A 16,833-nucleotide genomic window follows, 5' to 3' on the forward strand; every position below is an offset into this window, starting at 1 on the left:
TCAGCACGAACAAAGATGCCAGAGACATGACCAGTGAGACAAGGCCAAACAGGTGACGGATGGAGTGAACACACAAAAAAAGTGCTCCGTTTAAGTCATCTATTTTATTTTCACACTTTGAAAACACAAAACAACTCAATACAAAATTATTCTGCAATGGTTCTATCTATCTATCTATCATGCACATTTAACCAAATTATCTTTGATACTGAGGTTGAATTGTTTATTGTGATTGGAAACAAATAGAGACATAGTATATAGCATAATTACATCAATACATGGAGTTTTCACTAATTAGTACATTAATATTTTAAGTAGCTTTTGTAGATCTACCTACAGAGCTTAGTTCCAACCTAAAAACAAGCACCGCTGTTAATTGGTTGGGTTCAACTGAACGTTTGGCAGGTGTGCTGTAGCTGGAACCAATCTGCAGAAATGTACAGTCGATCTCCAGGAGCAGAACTGATTTACAAAGTAGCCCATTTTCATAACCACAAGATCAGCAAGACAGCGATGAAATAAAAGGCTGGGAAATGTTGAACAGGATCAGGCAGTTATCAATCATTTTTGTCTTGTTACAAATTCCAGGGATGATTTTTTTTTTTTAAATAATAAATTTCAGTTATTCCACATTCACACATGTCTTTTTACCTAACCTTTCACTCCTCCTAAACTGTGTTTCCCACATAATGCATGAAATGTTCCCACATTTCTGTTGGCAGTATTTTGTCGTCAGTGCAACTTTCAAGTTGTATTAGATGGACATTTTGGGCACAGGGTGCAGACTCGGGTCTTTCCAGGTCAGGCATCATGATTTTTCACTATGCAATACAAGTGCATGCTGATCTCGAGACCTCACAGTGTCTAAATAACCATATTCATACCAGCTTCACACAAATAACACTCAAATTCATCCATAAATCTCAGATTTCGAAAGCTGTTTTGAGACCAGTTTGGTAATATAATAATTAACACTTAAATTTAATCAATCCTATGCACTATAAACACAATTTTGGTTGATGTAATTTGGAACCACATTTTCTTCACACTAGAGGTTGCAAAACATTGTGATTACATGGACATTTTTATTTTATACTGATGATATTGTTTAACATGTTCATTGAAAATTTCTGTAATTTTGAATAAACATTAACATACTTTATAATACACTGCACATACTTTATATAGATATGCATATACATATATGGAATAAATCATAAATATCTAAATTTGGGTTTTTCATAAAGTCATTTGTTTTAATAACATGGATCCCAAAGACTTATTTTTGTAAAATGCTAAGATGATGCAAACATTTATAGTCTGTATAGAATCATATTTGGATTCTAATGCATCTACAGAGATATACAGTATCAGCTCTAACATTCATGTCACAAACAAGTAGTTTATATGCCGAAGCATTAATCTTTCTTTTTTTTTTTCTTTTTTGCATTTAGCTGTCATGTGTGTGACTCCTAAATCATAATACTGAGTTTCTATACCAGTTGTTAGATGAAAGGATTACCAGTATTTGCTCACCTGTCTGCAATTATTTAGTAACCTAAACCAAACCAGAGCAAACAAGATCTTACACAAAGACAAGCAGAAACGCATTAGTTTGATCTGAGATTAAATAATCAGCTTGAAGTGAACTTTAAAACATGGGGGAAATCATGTTCATGCTGGTTTCTATAGTGCACTCAGTTAAAATTAGGTCATGGCAACTACTAGCATCCAAAGGGATATCCAATAAGATCCTATTGTCCAATGAGATAATGGCATGAATGCATGACCCTTAAATAATTCAGGTTGATACTCTCAGAGTGGACCGGCTAAATATTATTAATGCTTAGTTTGCTTTACCGTTAAGATGATTAAAATCATTGTGGTGTTGTTGCAGAAGGTGATTGCTGGTCTAATTGAGACAGACTCCTATTGTAAGCAAGCTGAAGCCAAATTACACATTCTTTTTTTTTTTGGTCACCATAGTTTAAATCATGAACAGGAGCAGAAAAAGTCAAAAGACGGTTGGTGTGGATTGATTGAGGTTTTCTCAGACAGCTGTTAGGGGTGAGGGGGGAAATTCCGGGTTTATGTAGGTGAAATCTTGGAATTCCTCTTGACTTATAGCGGCGAGAACATCCGGGTCAGAGGGCGTGAGGGCGGAGGGGGTGGATGTGAAAAACTTATCAAAGTTCTCTCCTTTTCTGCCTCCCTGTGGGAATGACAAATGGAATCAGCTGGGTTACATTTATTTCTATTAAATACCAAGCAAATTAAGTGGATGCTATTGACGTCAGTTCAGCGCTGTGAACTCAGAGCACCTCTACTTATTTGCTGTGCTCACATACATTCACACAGCATAATATCCACATAGATTAGCATTAGTAATATGGGCAAAGAGCTACAGGCAATGAGGGTCAGGTTTATTTTGGTTCTTCCATCTTTACAAGACAACACCAGTAAATATGCACGCACACGCGCACATATGCAGACTGAAAATAATAAGAAGCAGGCAGAGCGCATTAATAAACTTCCAGTTACACGGTTATGAGTTTAAAATAACAAAACAAACACACACACACACACACACACACACACACACACACTGTACAACATTTATCTCCATAAGAAAATGAAGACATACCACAACTTCTGTTAGTTCTATGTAAAATTAATTATAATTACTGTATTACAGATAAGCAAATGAAAAGCTAATGGGTTTGCTGTAAAAATAAATAAATTATATAATATATAGCAATATATACGCATATAGTTTATATATTTTATATAATTATCTACCTAGCATTTATTCATAATTTATTTTATTATATATAAATATACATTTATATAAATGTATCCATCATTAATTCATCCATCTATCTATAATTGAAATATAACTTATTATTTTTTCAGCCCAAGCAAATTCTACCCCTTTAAGAAAACCAATTTGGAGTTTAAAAACAACTATCTTTTTAATTTCTGAATGAATGAATGAATAATTTATCCCCAGTAGTTGTCCCTGAAGGGAGGTTTAATACCATTTTTATCATATAACATGATCAATCAGTCAATCAATATGTCTATCTACCAATCCACCCATCCTTTTACTTATTTAATAAACTTTTTTTTTTCTTTCATGGTGTGGAGTTTCCGTTTTCTTTGACTGTTTTTATTTAGATAATGTTTTTTTTTTTTGTTTCCTCTACCCCAAAACCAAATCATCGCACCAAGCGTTTTATATTTTTATAATTTTCTTCAAGACATCATTTAGTATGTTTAATAATCCAGAAGTTTTTCTATCATTGTGGGGCATTCCTGGGGTAAAGCCTGACTCACACACAGAGACAGGTGTTGTGATAGGTGATACTGACACTTCTGGGTTTGAAGGGAGGCTGTATCTCCAGTCTCTCCAGTCGGTCCCAGTCTATCCAGCGGAAAAAAGGATGCTCCCGCAGCTCTCTCTCTGCATCCTCTCCTCCACCCAAACGCTTAGCGGGGTTCTTGGTGAGGAGCTGTGAGAGAAACAGATGGAGAAAGAATGTCAGAAAAACAGAGAGACAGAAAGGGTGGAAATTCAATTGTATGCTAATTTAAGTCAAAGTTTTTAGAAGTTGTGTTAGTATTAAAGATGGGATAGATTGCACTGTGCATGCACCGTGAGCAAAGTATGTAGGCAGCAGAGATGAAAGAACAGGAAGTAGATTACCCCTTTGCAGATGGCCACAGCCTCCCGAGAGAGACTCTTCGGATATGAAACGCTCTGTTCCATGATGGACTGAAACAGCTCCTCCTCATCTATGCCATCAAAAGGAGGCTGATGAAAAGAGAGAGACAGAGGGAGAGGGCGCCGGGGATGAAGATCTATTGAGAAAAGGACACAATTAAAGGCTCAGGGAAGCAGAGGATGAAAAACTACCTGCCCAGCCAGCATCTCATAGAGTAGGACTCCATACGACCACCAGTCCACTGCTTTACCATACGGCTGATACGCCACAATCTGAAAACAACACAAATCTGTTATAAACGTTTTTTTTTTTTTTAATTCATTTATTTTGGGTATAGATTTCCCAAAGTGTTAATTGAGAATGCCTTTTGAATTCCAACTTAATTCTTTAATTTGTATTGAGGTAGCAAACAGGATGCAGAATTATAATTTGAATTTAAGGAAGTAAAATGAAATTCAGTATAACTGCATTTAATATGAATTACCATTAAAAATGCTATCATGTAGAAAAAAATGTGATCTTTATGAAAACATTAGATAATTTTTGAATTTGATACAATTGAATTTATATTATTATTATGTTTGCATTTATATATATACAGAATTTTTAAAATATGTATATCATTAAAATTTGCTAATTTAATTTGAATATAACAAAATACCTACACTACCATTCAAAAGTTTTGGGTCAGTAAGATTTTTTGTAAAATAAATGAATAGCTTTATAAAGCAAGGATGATTTAAATGATCAAAAGTGAGAGTAAAGGCATTTCTAATATTACAAAAGATTTCATTTTCAAATAAATGCATAAAAAAAAAATAGCAGCAAAAATGTTTCTAGAGCAGCAAATCAGTATATTAGAATGATTTCTGAAGGATCATGTGACACTGAAGACTGGAGTAATGGCTACTGCAAATTCAGCTTTGCCTCACAGGAATAAACTACATTTTAAAATGTATTAAAATAGAAAATGGTTATTTCAAACTGTAATAATATTTATTAATATTACTGCTTTTACTGCATTTGTTTTTTATCAAATAAATGCAGCCTTGGTGAGAAAAAGAAACTTCTTTCAAAAACATTTAAAAAAAACTTACCGACCCCAAACTTTTGAATAGTAGTGTACAGTAGGCATTTAAATATATTCAATAAATTACACATTTTAATATAACATATTTATTAAAGATACTTCACAGAATACTCTTCGAAATGGAGCCAAACAACATGAAGCAGGATGATAAGATGGAAACTTTAAGTAGAGCTCTGTGTAAGTTTGTTCTTGTCCTTTTGTTCCTCTGTTAATGACTGTTGAATTTCTTTGAATCGCAATTCAGTAAATTCCACTTCCCATCATTCCAATTCAACATCCTGTGGAATGTGACCAATTAAACTCACATTCCAACTCCTAAACTTAAAGAAAGCCGATTTTTAAGTGGATCTTGAATTTTGCCCATCCTTGCTAAATGCTTTGTAATTTCATAATGTTATATTCTCAAAATCATATAAATTAGAAATATTCCCATTACAGAGTTAGATGGATGCTATTACAGCCCTCTCAATGTGCAGATAAGCTCATGAAAATCATATTAAAGATAATTACACAATAAATATGCCAGTGTCTCTGTGTCAGCCGTGAGTGTGTGTGTCACAGCGTGAGAAAGAGAGATTAATTTCCTTGCCTGCAGGGACACATATTGCATCTTTTCAAAATGACAGGGACACAAAGATCAATGGCTTTTTCTTTTTTTTTTTTTTTTTTACATAATGTGATCAATGTGAGCCAGTTTAACTGCTGGGTTAATACAGCACTGACGCATACTGGGCTTCAGTAGACCCACATTCACATCGCCTTTCCATCACACAGCAAAACACAAACATTGACGATTTAGCACATACATCACTCAAGTGGGATGTCCGTCATGTCGCCGTGTAGTAAACACCGCAGTGAACCTAAATGAAATCACACAGAGACATGTATATGCACATACACGCAGACATGTGCTGACTTGGCACATCCACCGAGTGTTCATGTAAACACAGAGCCGAGGTCATGAAGAAGAGAAGATGAATCAGACGGGAGCAGAAGGATGGAGATGGAGTAAAGGAAACCTCAGGTGCGATGTAATCAGGTGTGCCACAGAAGGTCCGAGTGGTGTCCCCTTCAATCATGCCTTCCCTACACATCCCAAAGTCCGCTATCTTTATGTGTCCTTCACTGTCCAGCAGGACATTGTCCAGCTTTAGATCTCTGCAGACCAGAGAAAGAGAGAGACTGTAACATATGGTGAGTTTGTGGAAGGAGACTGGCATCATGTCTCGTACCTGTATATGATGCCTTTGTTGTGCAGGAAGAACAGGCCCACCGCGATCTCAGCAGCATAGAACCTGTCAACATGAAAATCTCTCATTAACTCCATTAAACACACTGCAGAATGACAGAATGATCAGGCGAATTTAGAAACAGAACAGAGGGTGTACTTAAACAGTATAAAAAGTGTAAAAGCAAGCAATAGTTGTTGATTATTGTAATGTTGTTTGGACTCTCGTTCTGACGGCACCCATTCACTGCAAAGGATCCACTGGTGAGCAAGTGATGTAATAGTAAATTCCTCCAAATCTGTTTTGAAGAAGAATTAACTCATCTCGCATGGCCTGAGGATGACTACATGTTTTCAGCGAATTATTACAGAAGAGAAGTGCTAAACTTACGCTGCATGCGGTTCTTTAAACTTGCCGACGATTTGGATGTGAAACATAAGATCACCACCGTTCACGTACTCCATGACGTAATACAGACGATCCTACAACACAAAACTGATTGTCAGCAATCAGCAGATATGGAATCAAACATGAATCGTCAATCAGTTCGCTTGTTCTCATGCTATTCAATTAAATAATACAGCAAATGCCACAGTAGATTAGCAATCAGTCAAATTATAAGACAAATGTTTGTAAATTCATAAATAGAAACAAGACCTTGTGATCTCACAATGCCATGAATATCACATTTTTACAGAAATTAGACTTACATTAAAGTGAGTAAAGTAATGAGTAAAGTGACAAAATTGTATCTATCAAAATACTTAGTTTTTACATTTAACCGAACTGACAGCAGAATAAACATAAAAAAAATCTTAGTTTATGAAACACTGACGCAATTTGTTTGACTGAAACCAGAGTACTTTGACTATAACACTCCACCCTCAAACGTTTTCAACATTAAAAATAAGAAATGTTCCTTTAGCAGCAAATCAGCATATTGTAATGATTTCTGAAGGGTCACGCGACATTGAAGACTGGAATAATAATGAAAAGTCAGCTTTGCCATCACAGGTACAAATACAGATATTTTAAATTGTAATAATATTTAACAATATTACTGTTGTACTGTATTTTTGATCAAATAAATACAGCCTTCATTAATATATGAGAGACTTCTTTCAAAAACAATAAATTAACTGTACTTTACACAGCCTGCACAATGAATTGTGTGAACTCTGGGTTGTAAGCTGAGACCAGCAAGTTTTCTCTGTTGCTTCAGTATTTGTCACCTACAGCCAAGGCAAGATAACAGCCCACTTTATCTCCAGAGGCATCTGACTACAGCATCTGGTGTCTGTAGGACTTGAACTTCTGATCAGTGGGACGCTGCATTTTTCCACTGGGCAACTGATAGCTTTGACAGGAAACTCTATTTCATGCATTTGATACAAAGAGACACAGTTTACATACACAAAGAAGTCATTACCAAACACAGTCACATCGAGTGTTTGTTACAAATTCAATCGACAGGGGGGGAAAAAATCAAGTGATTTAAGAAGAGTAATTCAAACCTTCACAAACCATTAAAGCCAGACATAAACACACACACACACACTCCTCTTTTTCTCTCTTTCAGTACTGCAGCTGCCAATGTATTTCATTAGGCTGATTGCCACTTTGCAATACGTGTCTGCTAAAAGAGGTCAGACAATTAGCTCTATGAAAAGTCATTTTTCAAAGCAAAATGAGACAACTAACATTGCAAAAAGGCCCTCCAGATTCATTAGTTACAAAAATTATTTACCATGTCAGAGTGAAATGATTGTCGAATCACCTTTTATTACGCAGGTTGTTCCAGGTTGCCAGTTTAGGACTCACATGACAGCATTCCAAGAATATAATTATTACATTGTCAGAAGCTTGTTATTTTGTTCACCCATTGTTCATGTTGACATTTTATAAACCCTGTTAGTCAATATTGTAAAAGCAATCTGTTCTTGTGATTAGTCTCCCTCTCAAGACTGCTAACAGCCTTGTTCAGGGCAAATTAATTGAATCTATCAGTGCCTATCTAGGCCAATGTAAACAACCTTTTAATGAGGTAAAAGAAGAATACTTACGGTGATACTTTCATTTTTACTATGATTAAACAGCTTTACTCCATAACTGATACAGTCATTAAGCTGGCATACAAACCTCAGTAGAGGTTGATGAACACGCGCGAGTGATGAACAATCTAGGCATATTAGAAGCCTAATAAAAGCTGTTTATTTTACATGGAGTGGGTTAACTCATAGTGGCAGCCATTTTTACATCACATGACCAGATGAATATTTAAGTGTGTTCATGGCATTTTGGAATTACCGTAATTACTAGAAAATCCAGACATTCTACTTCAGGCCGTTCTCATTCTGAATTATGTGTTTCTACACCATTAATGCCAATATTTTAATATAATTTGACATGACCATAGTTTAACAAGTAACAGATTTTACACAAATGCTTTAATACACTTTATTTAGTTTATTGCTGGCTACATTAAACTATATTGTATGTCTTTTGTTTATTTTCAGATTAATCTTGCATTATTAATATGTTCATAACAGGCAAAACAGATTATATATTACATTTTAGTAGTTACTACATTATACTCTTGAAGCTGCCATCATTTTAATTGGTTCAGCATCACGTTGCTGCAATCATGTGGTCAGAGAGTTTATAAATTGTAATTACGAGTTTTGTAAAGATATAAATGCTTTTTGCAATTTACTAGTTATGGTAAATCCGACATGCTTTAATTGTTTTGGTAATCCTGTGTTAACAGACACTATCACCTGCAGAATGGCATCAGAACCTGAAAACTTTAGTGTGATGCTGCATCCACGCCACTCGGTGTCAGTATACGATCAACCAACACATCAAAAACAAAAAATTACTGCGTTCATGTTTAAAAATATCTAGTTTCTGCCCCGGGAGACCACATGTGGACATGAAGGACCCACAAAATGTCAGTACTCGTGTTCCAGCTGTGCAAGGTCAGAAAAGTAAATTAAAAATGGCCCTGAAGGTGAAGAGTGCATCTGTTCCATCACTAAGGGCCGAATGACATTTCAGTCCATATATATTTCATAATTTGCATATGCATGTATAAACCTCATCCCCAGGCTCCCACTCTCTTTTAATCATTAACCGTTTACATGCTCTCACACACACATCGATGAACACACAGACCTCGGTTTGAAAGGCGCAGTAGAGGGAGGTCAGGAAGTGAGGTCGCCCCACGAGGCCCAGCACTCTTCTCTCCACCATTGCGCTCTCTGTGTCCTCATCCTGAAAGAGCACGTCCTTCTTCAACACCTTCACCGCAAACAAGCGCTCGCTGCCCCTCTCCTCTGCCAACAGGACCTGTGAGATGACAAGGAAACCTTGCGCTAACACTTCTTGAACATTAATAATTAAGAGTTCATCATCTTCTGCTCACATTCCTACAGCAGCGACTCGATTGGGCAAACACACAAAGCAAGAGCAGAAAACATCATTCAAAGCAAGTTTAACATTCATAAGGGAACATTACCTCAAATCAAACAAAAAATGAACAGAAATTCATTTAATTTACTCGTGTGATCCTGTTCTATTCCTGTCTTTTTTTTCTGCTTTGTGTCATTTTTCTATCTCTGGGTCCCAGGTCTCTCTCCTCTGCTCTTCTCTTTAATCTCTTCCCTCATTTCTATCCTTTCTTTAGCACGGTTCTACGCCCTGGAGGATGTGCTGTCTACTGAGTATAACCCTGGCCTCTTATATAACCAAATATCTTGTGAGGACACACACACACACACACACACACAAGTGTGCACACATGCGTATGCACACCAGATATACCCGTGCACACACAACATCTACTTTAAAATGATTTTATATACTGTACATGAACACAACCACAAAGGCAACAAACATTCCTCCACACGCTCAAACAAGAGAGTGCAAAACACACACACACACACACACACACTCCCATGTCATTCCTCCTCAGGGATCAAACAGCTCAGAGTCCTTCACTTGTGTGCTCTGTGCTGACACACGACAATAGCATTTAGATTCTGCTCAGCACAGACAGAAGAACTGAGCGTTTTGTTTGACCAAAACAAGGCATTCGTTCTGAAATATTCCAACAATCCCATGGCTGCTCTTGGATTTGCAATCACCAGGAGATTCTTACACGTATCACAATTTCTGCATTATTTATCACATAACAAGACTGGCCGACCACCCAAATGACCATGTGCCTACATAGCTCCAGGTATTTTAAGGTGAATAAGGTCTGCATCTCACTGGGCCTTGAGTCAGAGCTTCTGCCTCCTAGAGGAAGCGAGGCAGAGCCACAGCTGCAAATTTTAGATAGGGAAATCAACCCCCTCTTCTTGCAGCTGGGACCAAAGCTTTAGCGTTTCCCCTTCTGCCTGAATTAGCAGCAGCAGCCCAGGAACGAATGAGACAAGGGCCTAATTCAGTTCCAAGGACATTGTACCCTTCGCACTCCTTATTGCATCTACAGGGAACATGTAAGTAGACGTGTTTGTTGATGAGTGAATGTGGTCTCATGTAGCCTGACTTTCGGCATAAGAATCTGGTCTGCCTTGCAGCCTGTTTTGTCCCAAACCCATCTACTTAGGCTGAAGGCCAAAGTATACTTTGACACAAGTGTACTTATCTCTTAACCCCATCATACAAGTGCTCATCAACAAGGCTATCTATTGTTGTTACATTCTCCAGTAGTTTATTGTTTGTGTTCCGTCTCTGCTGTTTCTTTGTGAAACAATCAAAAACAATCTGGGCCAGTGTTGCCACCCTGTGGACAAAAATAATTAATAAAAAACAGTATGCGAGTCGAGTAACATGTCCAGATTCATAGCGTTCATAAAACAGTAGGCAAAAGGTACCTAAAACAAATGTAGCACATACTAGTGTTTGGTCTGAGTCCTAGTCCTTAACCAATCGAGTTTGAGTGGGAGACATTTATTAAGGTCACTTTATCTTAATTTTATGTTGTTACTTTTTTTTTTTTTATCTTTCATGTTACCTTTCAAGTACAAATCCCAGTCCAAGTTCATTCATAACTGCAGTCAAAGTCCAGTTTTGAATCAGAGTTTGAAGTCCAAGTTTAAGTACCCCAACTCCAGTACCTACTATACAGGATCTGATTTCGGATGCAGCAACAGTTTTTCAAAGTATACTCAATTTAATTCAACACATGCACAAGTTTCACCCTTGTCTAGTGTTTGTGCTATTTCTCTCCAGAAGTTATGACAGATAAATGTCTTTGTACCCATTAAAACTACATTTGCGGGTATGTCTTAAAGGGATAATTCACAGAAAAATGAAAAGTCTGGAATCATTTACTCACCCTCATGTCGTTTCAAACCTGTATGACTTACTTTCTTCTGTGGAACATAAGAGAAGATAATTTGAGAAATGTTTTGCATTCAATGGAAGTCAATAGAAACCATAACATTTTGGTTACTAGCACAAGTCACACAGTTTGAAATGACATGAGGGTGAGTAAATGATGACAGAATTGTCATTTTCCCCGACACAGTGTCACCAGCTATTATTGTTGATGTCTCCAGTAGTTTGTAGGTGTTGTTCTGTCTTGACAGTGAAACAACAGCCTGGGCCAGTGTCGGACAAACTAAATTAAGACAAACTAATTAGTGCAAAAAAAAAAAATCAAAGCACATGTGCGAGCTGAGCGTGATGATTAATAAATTCACTCCAATGCACTGCACTGTAACTAATCTAGTTTAAACTTGAAAGGGACTAATCTATATATTTGTCATAGACTTGATGTCTCTAAGCTGCCAGACTCATTATTTTGTCCTTCAAAGCAATCACTGTATCAACTCATTACCTTGTAAACATAATTTGTTTACTGACAGACTAATTATAAAAAATGGTGTTTTACTCTTGGAAGTTGCGTGAAGCCAGCCAAACAGACTGAAACTTGTTGATCATAGTCCGCGCTTGCCATTTTGGTGTTCAATATGCATCAGACAGTCAGTGAACAGAGTGGGCGGACTGTGGGAGTTCTGTCTGAGTCTGTCTAGAGAGTTTCCTTTAAAGATTTCTGTTCCACTGACAACCAGGAGAAGAAATACAAAGATTTATTACACATACAGTAGGGTCCAAATGTCAGTGAAAAGTTGACTTGAAAAATTAGGTGTTTATTTGCTTTAGTGACAGCATACACTATTCATTTTACATCACAGAATTTCACTGTTTCTCATTTTTCAAAATCCTGAATCCGATTTCCAGGTTTAAATTTGATTTTGAATCCCATATTTTCATTGTGGCTCCTCGATCCCACTATATGTGTATGTGTGTATGAAAAAAGTATGTAATTTCAAGCACCTTGCCAAAACTCCCTTTGCCCAGAACCATGAGGAAGTTGAAATCGTGCAGCCTGACTTGGCCTTTGCCCGTGTGCAGTGCAGTGGGAGTCGGACTCAGAACAGGAGGGGTCACAGTAGGAACAGGCGTCGTCACAGTAACAGGAGTAGGAGGAATAGAGGGCATGATAGCAGCATCTGGTACCTTCAGAAATGAGGAGAAAGATGGGATGAGAGAGAGAGTTTGTTTCAATAAAGAACTACACTGCCCTCCTGTGGATGTGCTATGATAGTGACACAATTATGGTGCTCACACAATGTGGTCAGACTAAGATGACATTTACAGAATTTGTAGATGTGGCTGTTTGTGACTGCATGATGTTCAAAAAGAACATTTGATTTTATCTGGATGTGTTTATTTGTGGACCTGAGATGGCCCTAGTCTTCTACAGCACTCTCTTGGCTGAATATTGCATGTTGACACTTTTATCCAAAGTGACTTACAGTACATCTATTACAGGCATAATCTCCCCTGGAGCAAAATGGAGTAAAGTGCTTTGCTCAAGGGCACAATGATGACGCTTTATGGATAGCCACATGAAGATTTAAGCCAACAACTTTTCTGTTTTCACCACAACTTATGGAAGGCAACTCAAAAGTTGCAGGCTACACTGCCTACAATAGTGCTTACGGTAGGTAATAAAAAATTGCTAACATGAAGACAATAAATTTAAATTTGTTGAAAATTCATGGAAGTAGCTAGAGATATTTTGTTTCAATTTTGTAATGTAGCTCTGAGCGATACAGATTATCAAAAACTTGGATCTACAGTATCTATTGGTTGTTGACTGGATGGGGCAGATCTGAATGGAGAGTCCCCATAAACCATAAAAACCAATGCGCTCAGACGCACACACACACACACACACACACACACACACACAATTCACAATTTTGTGAATTGTGAGGACATTCCATAGGCGTAATGGTTTTTATACCGTACAAACTGTATGTGCTATTGCCCTACACCAACCCTACACCTAACCCTACCCCTTACGGGAAACTTTGTGCATTTTTACTTTCTCAAAAAAAAAAAAAACTTGTTCTGTATGATTTATAAGCGTTTCGAAAAATGGGGACATGGGGTAATGTCCTCACAAGTCACCTTCTCCTTGTAATACCTATGTCATATCCATGTCATTATACAAATTTGTGTCCTCATGTCACAAAAACGTGCACACACACACACACACACACACGCACACAAAGGTGTAAACAAGAATGTTACCAAAAATGAAATAATAAACATTTGTTTAAAAACTAGTAAATTTGTTCAGATCATAAACATGACAAATCACAAAAAAGTCAGCAGGAATTAGTACAAATAAGTATAATAACATTAAAAAGTGCAGATGATATGAGAGAGTACCTGCAGGTCTGGGTCAGGTACAGGGATGTTATAATACTCTCCCTCATCCTGGTTGAGTAATTTGAACCAGCCGCTGACTGAACGTCTGAATATCTCACTAACGCCAAATGACAGAGCACCCATGAAGTCATTCCGTGAGGTCCGATCCCAGTCCCAGACCTCTACAGACAAACGCCTGTCCCACTGCCTCCCACGCACTGAACTAAACACAGACAGGAGGACAGAGAGAGAGAACCTAGCATCCACTCAGAAAACCACAGCAACACCCTGGCAACAACTTCTGCATCATATGCACATACAAACAAAGAAACACAAATAAGACTCACAATGTGAAGCTCTCGTTCCAGATAGGGTTGAGTGTAGAACGGATGGTTTTGGTTTTCTGTTTGCTCTGGCTTTTTGGATCAGGAATGAGTTTGAGCTTCACATAAGGGTCTGACAGGCCGTTAGGATCCATGGGTATCAGGTTATGTGCTTCATGCACTAAAACATACATTACACATCGAGAACTGATTATGTGTGTTCAAACATACCAGTACTGAATACTGCATGAATTATACCATGCAATGCAACAAAGTGAATATCTCTGTGGTTGTGCTGCTATGCTTCGTACAGTGAATGTGCTTTCAGCTGTACTGTTAAATTGACCTGTCAGAATGACATGCTGCTGGTTGCCTTTAAAAGAACAGCGGTGCATTTTAAATGCTCACATTCTCTGTAGAGCATTAGTAGTCTTCTCACTACTCATTAGTCTCTCTATGGTGGTGCTGATCTAAGAGCCACAGGCTTAGTTAAGTTGACACAGCGCAGCTAATGCATTGTAATACAGCAGATTGTGTGTGTGTATAATTAGCTTTTTCCTCATGTACTGATGATGCTATATGCACACATTTCCCTCTGCTGGAGGAAAGTTGAGCTGTGCCATGCGGCTCATAATGCATCTCCAGTGGGCTTCCTTAAACAGCAAATTCTCTATGTGAGCAAAGGAGTAATTCTTCACTGGGGTATAAATAGGGGAATCTTAATAAACATTACTTGGCACTTTCTACAAATAGGACATAAAACAAGGGCAGATGTTTTATTTTCTATTCATTTTATAAGGGGTTTGAATTTTTTTGCAATCCTTTTACTAAAACGTGGGGCATAAATTCAGCTGTAATCCTACAGATTTATTTTACATTGTAATTTTCTAGTAATAAATATTAAATAACAACATAATCAAGAAAGCTACAATATATAATTAATACAAGCTATATAATTATGATAGTTTATAGATGTTGATAGACATTTTTATTAAAGAAAACTATTTGTTTTGTAATTTTATAATTTTTTTTACAATGTCATGGAAAACAGGGTTGAATGGTTGCATTTGACAAAAGCAGTCAAAAGTATAATTTGTGTAAAACAGAAAACTTTTTTTACTGAAAGGATTAAAAGGAAAATTTCTTACTAATTCTTCCCATAATGCTCTGGAAAGAGTCTAAATTATATTGTTTATTGCGTCATTTTGAGGAATGTAACATATATTAAAAAAAAATTATAATAAAAAAACTTTTCATATCAAAAGTCAAAAATGTCAAAACATATTATGTGGCATAGCACAAAAATAAAAACATGTAGCATATAATAAGTAAAACATGTAGGTTCCTACAAAGATATCAAGGGATACTAAAGTTAACTGCATTCTTGATTGTGCTATTTGAGAAGACGGTCGCACTTTATTTTAAGGTCTAATTCTCACAATTGACAAACCATTAACTACAACTTTTGCCTCAATAACTCCTAAGTTAGTAGCCTACGGTAGTTGTTAAGTTAAGTATTGGGTAGGATTAGGGATGTAGAACATGTTCATGCAGAATATGTGCTTTATAAGTACTATAAACAGCCAATATGCTAATAATAGGCATGCTAATGAGCAAGTAGTTAATAATGAGAATTGGTCCCTGTACTAAAGTGTTACCGAAAAGTCTAATAGTGTTCATCAGTTTGTAAAAGTTACAGTTATGTTCACCTGTGACATATATGTCCTCTTTCTCTCCACGCACGGTCAGGCGAATCCGTCCTCTTTTCTCAGTGTGGTCCTGTCCGCACAGGCTGGGGACGCTGCTCTCACAGCGCTTGTGTACATTCATGTCACAACCTCTCTCACACAGACACACACAAACACACACATACCACAAAAATGAAAGGGAGAGAAAGAGTGTGAGGAAAAAATTACATATAATGTATATAGTCTCCTTTCAGGAGCAGTCTGCCTAATAATGTAAACCTTTTATATCTAATACAAACAGTGTTAACAGCCACAACCAGCAAGTGCTGTCAGCTACCACCGCCTGCTTTATTATTTTCTGAAAGTGTCATGCAAATTATATTAGATGACATGGTTGTTATTACATGGATTAAATTAGAGTTAAAGGGAATTAATTCAATCTAATATACAGTATGAGATATCTATTAAAAGCCTGAAAAGCATTACTCTACAGTTACATATAATTACATACAACTGTGTTGATTTAATGACAGCAATCTTGATGATTATGCTATGCTAATTTAGATCTAAGAATTTATACAATAGAAATTTAAACAATTTAAAAACATTATGAGTGAACTATATGGATGTTGTTCTTCACCATATTATGTACAAGCAAGAGACTTCCACAGACAATTCATTGAAAGTTATTTTAATAATATTTAATGTAACTGAAATTGAAATGAAAACATTAAAATTTACAGTCATTTATATATATCCTTGCATAGCTGGCAGGATTACGCAGGAAATCCTAACTTGCACTAATTCAAGTCAATTAATTACTAAGTAATTGCTCACGTGGTCTTAATAGTCAATGAACTATACTATACTATAATTTTATATATGGTTTTGTTATTTGTTTTGTTACTGTATTATAGTTTTAGTTTAGTAGTGTTCAATTGTGGAATTGTAATTAAAATGATTACAATTTGTATATATATATATATATATATATATATATATATATATATATATAAACTGATCAGGCAAAGAATTTAGCCTTAA

The 16,833-nt window shown here is 36.5% G+C and overlaps 1 protein-coding gene across 4 annotated transcripts in view; it reads right to left on the reverse strand.

Annotated features, from left to right (window-relative positions):
* Nucleotides 1-85: 85 nt before the first annotated feature.
* The window catches only part of prkcg (protein kinase C, gamma), a 42,951-nt gene continuing 26,203 nt past the window's right edge, over nt 86-16,833 (reverse strand). For 3 of the 4 annotated variants that reach the window (XM_058745732.1, XM_058745731.1, XM_058745730.1), the window contains exons 7-18: nt 15,811-15,939; nt 14,126-14,282; nt 13,800-14,001; nt 12,393-12,575; nt 9,219-9,392; nt 6,435-6,526; nt 6,048-6,110; nt 5,835-5,973; nt 3,917-3,997; nt 3,707-3,814; nt 3,372-3,512; nt 86-2,212 (exon numbers count right to left, since the gene is read on the reverse strand). In XM_058745732.1, coding sequence (XP_058601715.1) covers nt 2,051-2,212; nt 3,372-3,512; nt 3,707-3,814; nt 3,917-3,997; nt 5,835-5,973; nt 6,048-6,110; nt 6,435-6,526; nt 9,219-9,392; nt 12,393-12,575; nt 13,800-14,001; nt 14,126-14,282; nt 15,811-15,939 — 1,631 coding nt within the window. In that variant the 3' untranslated portion in view covers nt 86-2,050. Of the gene's footprint in view, nt 2,213-3,371; nt 3,513-3,706; nt 3,815-3,916; nt 3,998-5,834; nt 5,974-6,047; nt 6,111-6,434; nt 6,527-9,218; nt 9,393-12,392; nt 12,576-13,799; nt 14,002-14,125; nt 14,283-15,810; nt 15,942-16,833 lie in introns of all 4 variants that reach the window. The other variant, XM_058745733.1, reaches the window with a different exon arrangement.

Source organism: Onychostoma macrolepis, chromosome 16 (genome assembly GCF_012432095.1).
Source record: "Onychostoma macrolepis isolate SWU-2019 chromosome 16, ASM1243209v1, whole genome shotgun sequence".
In the NCBI taxonomy this organism is placed as follows: Eukaryota; Metazoa; Chordata; class Actinopteri; order Cypriniformes; family Cyprinidae; genus Onychostoma; species Onychostoma macrolepis.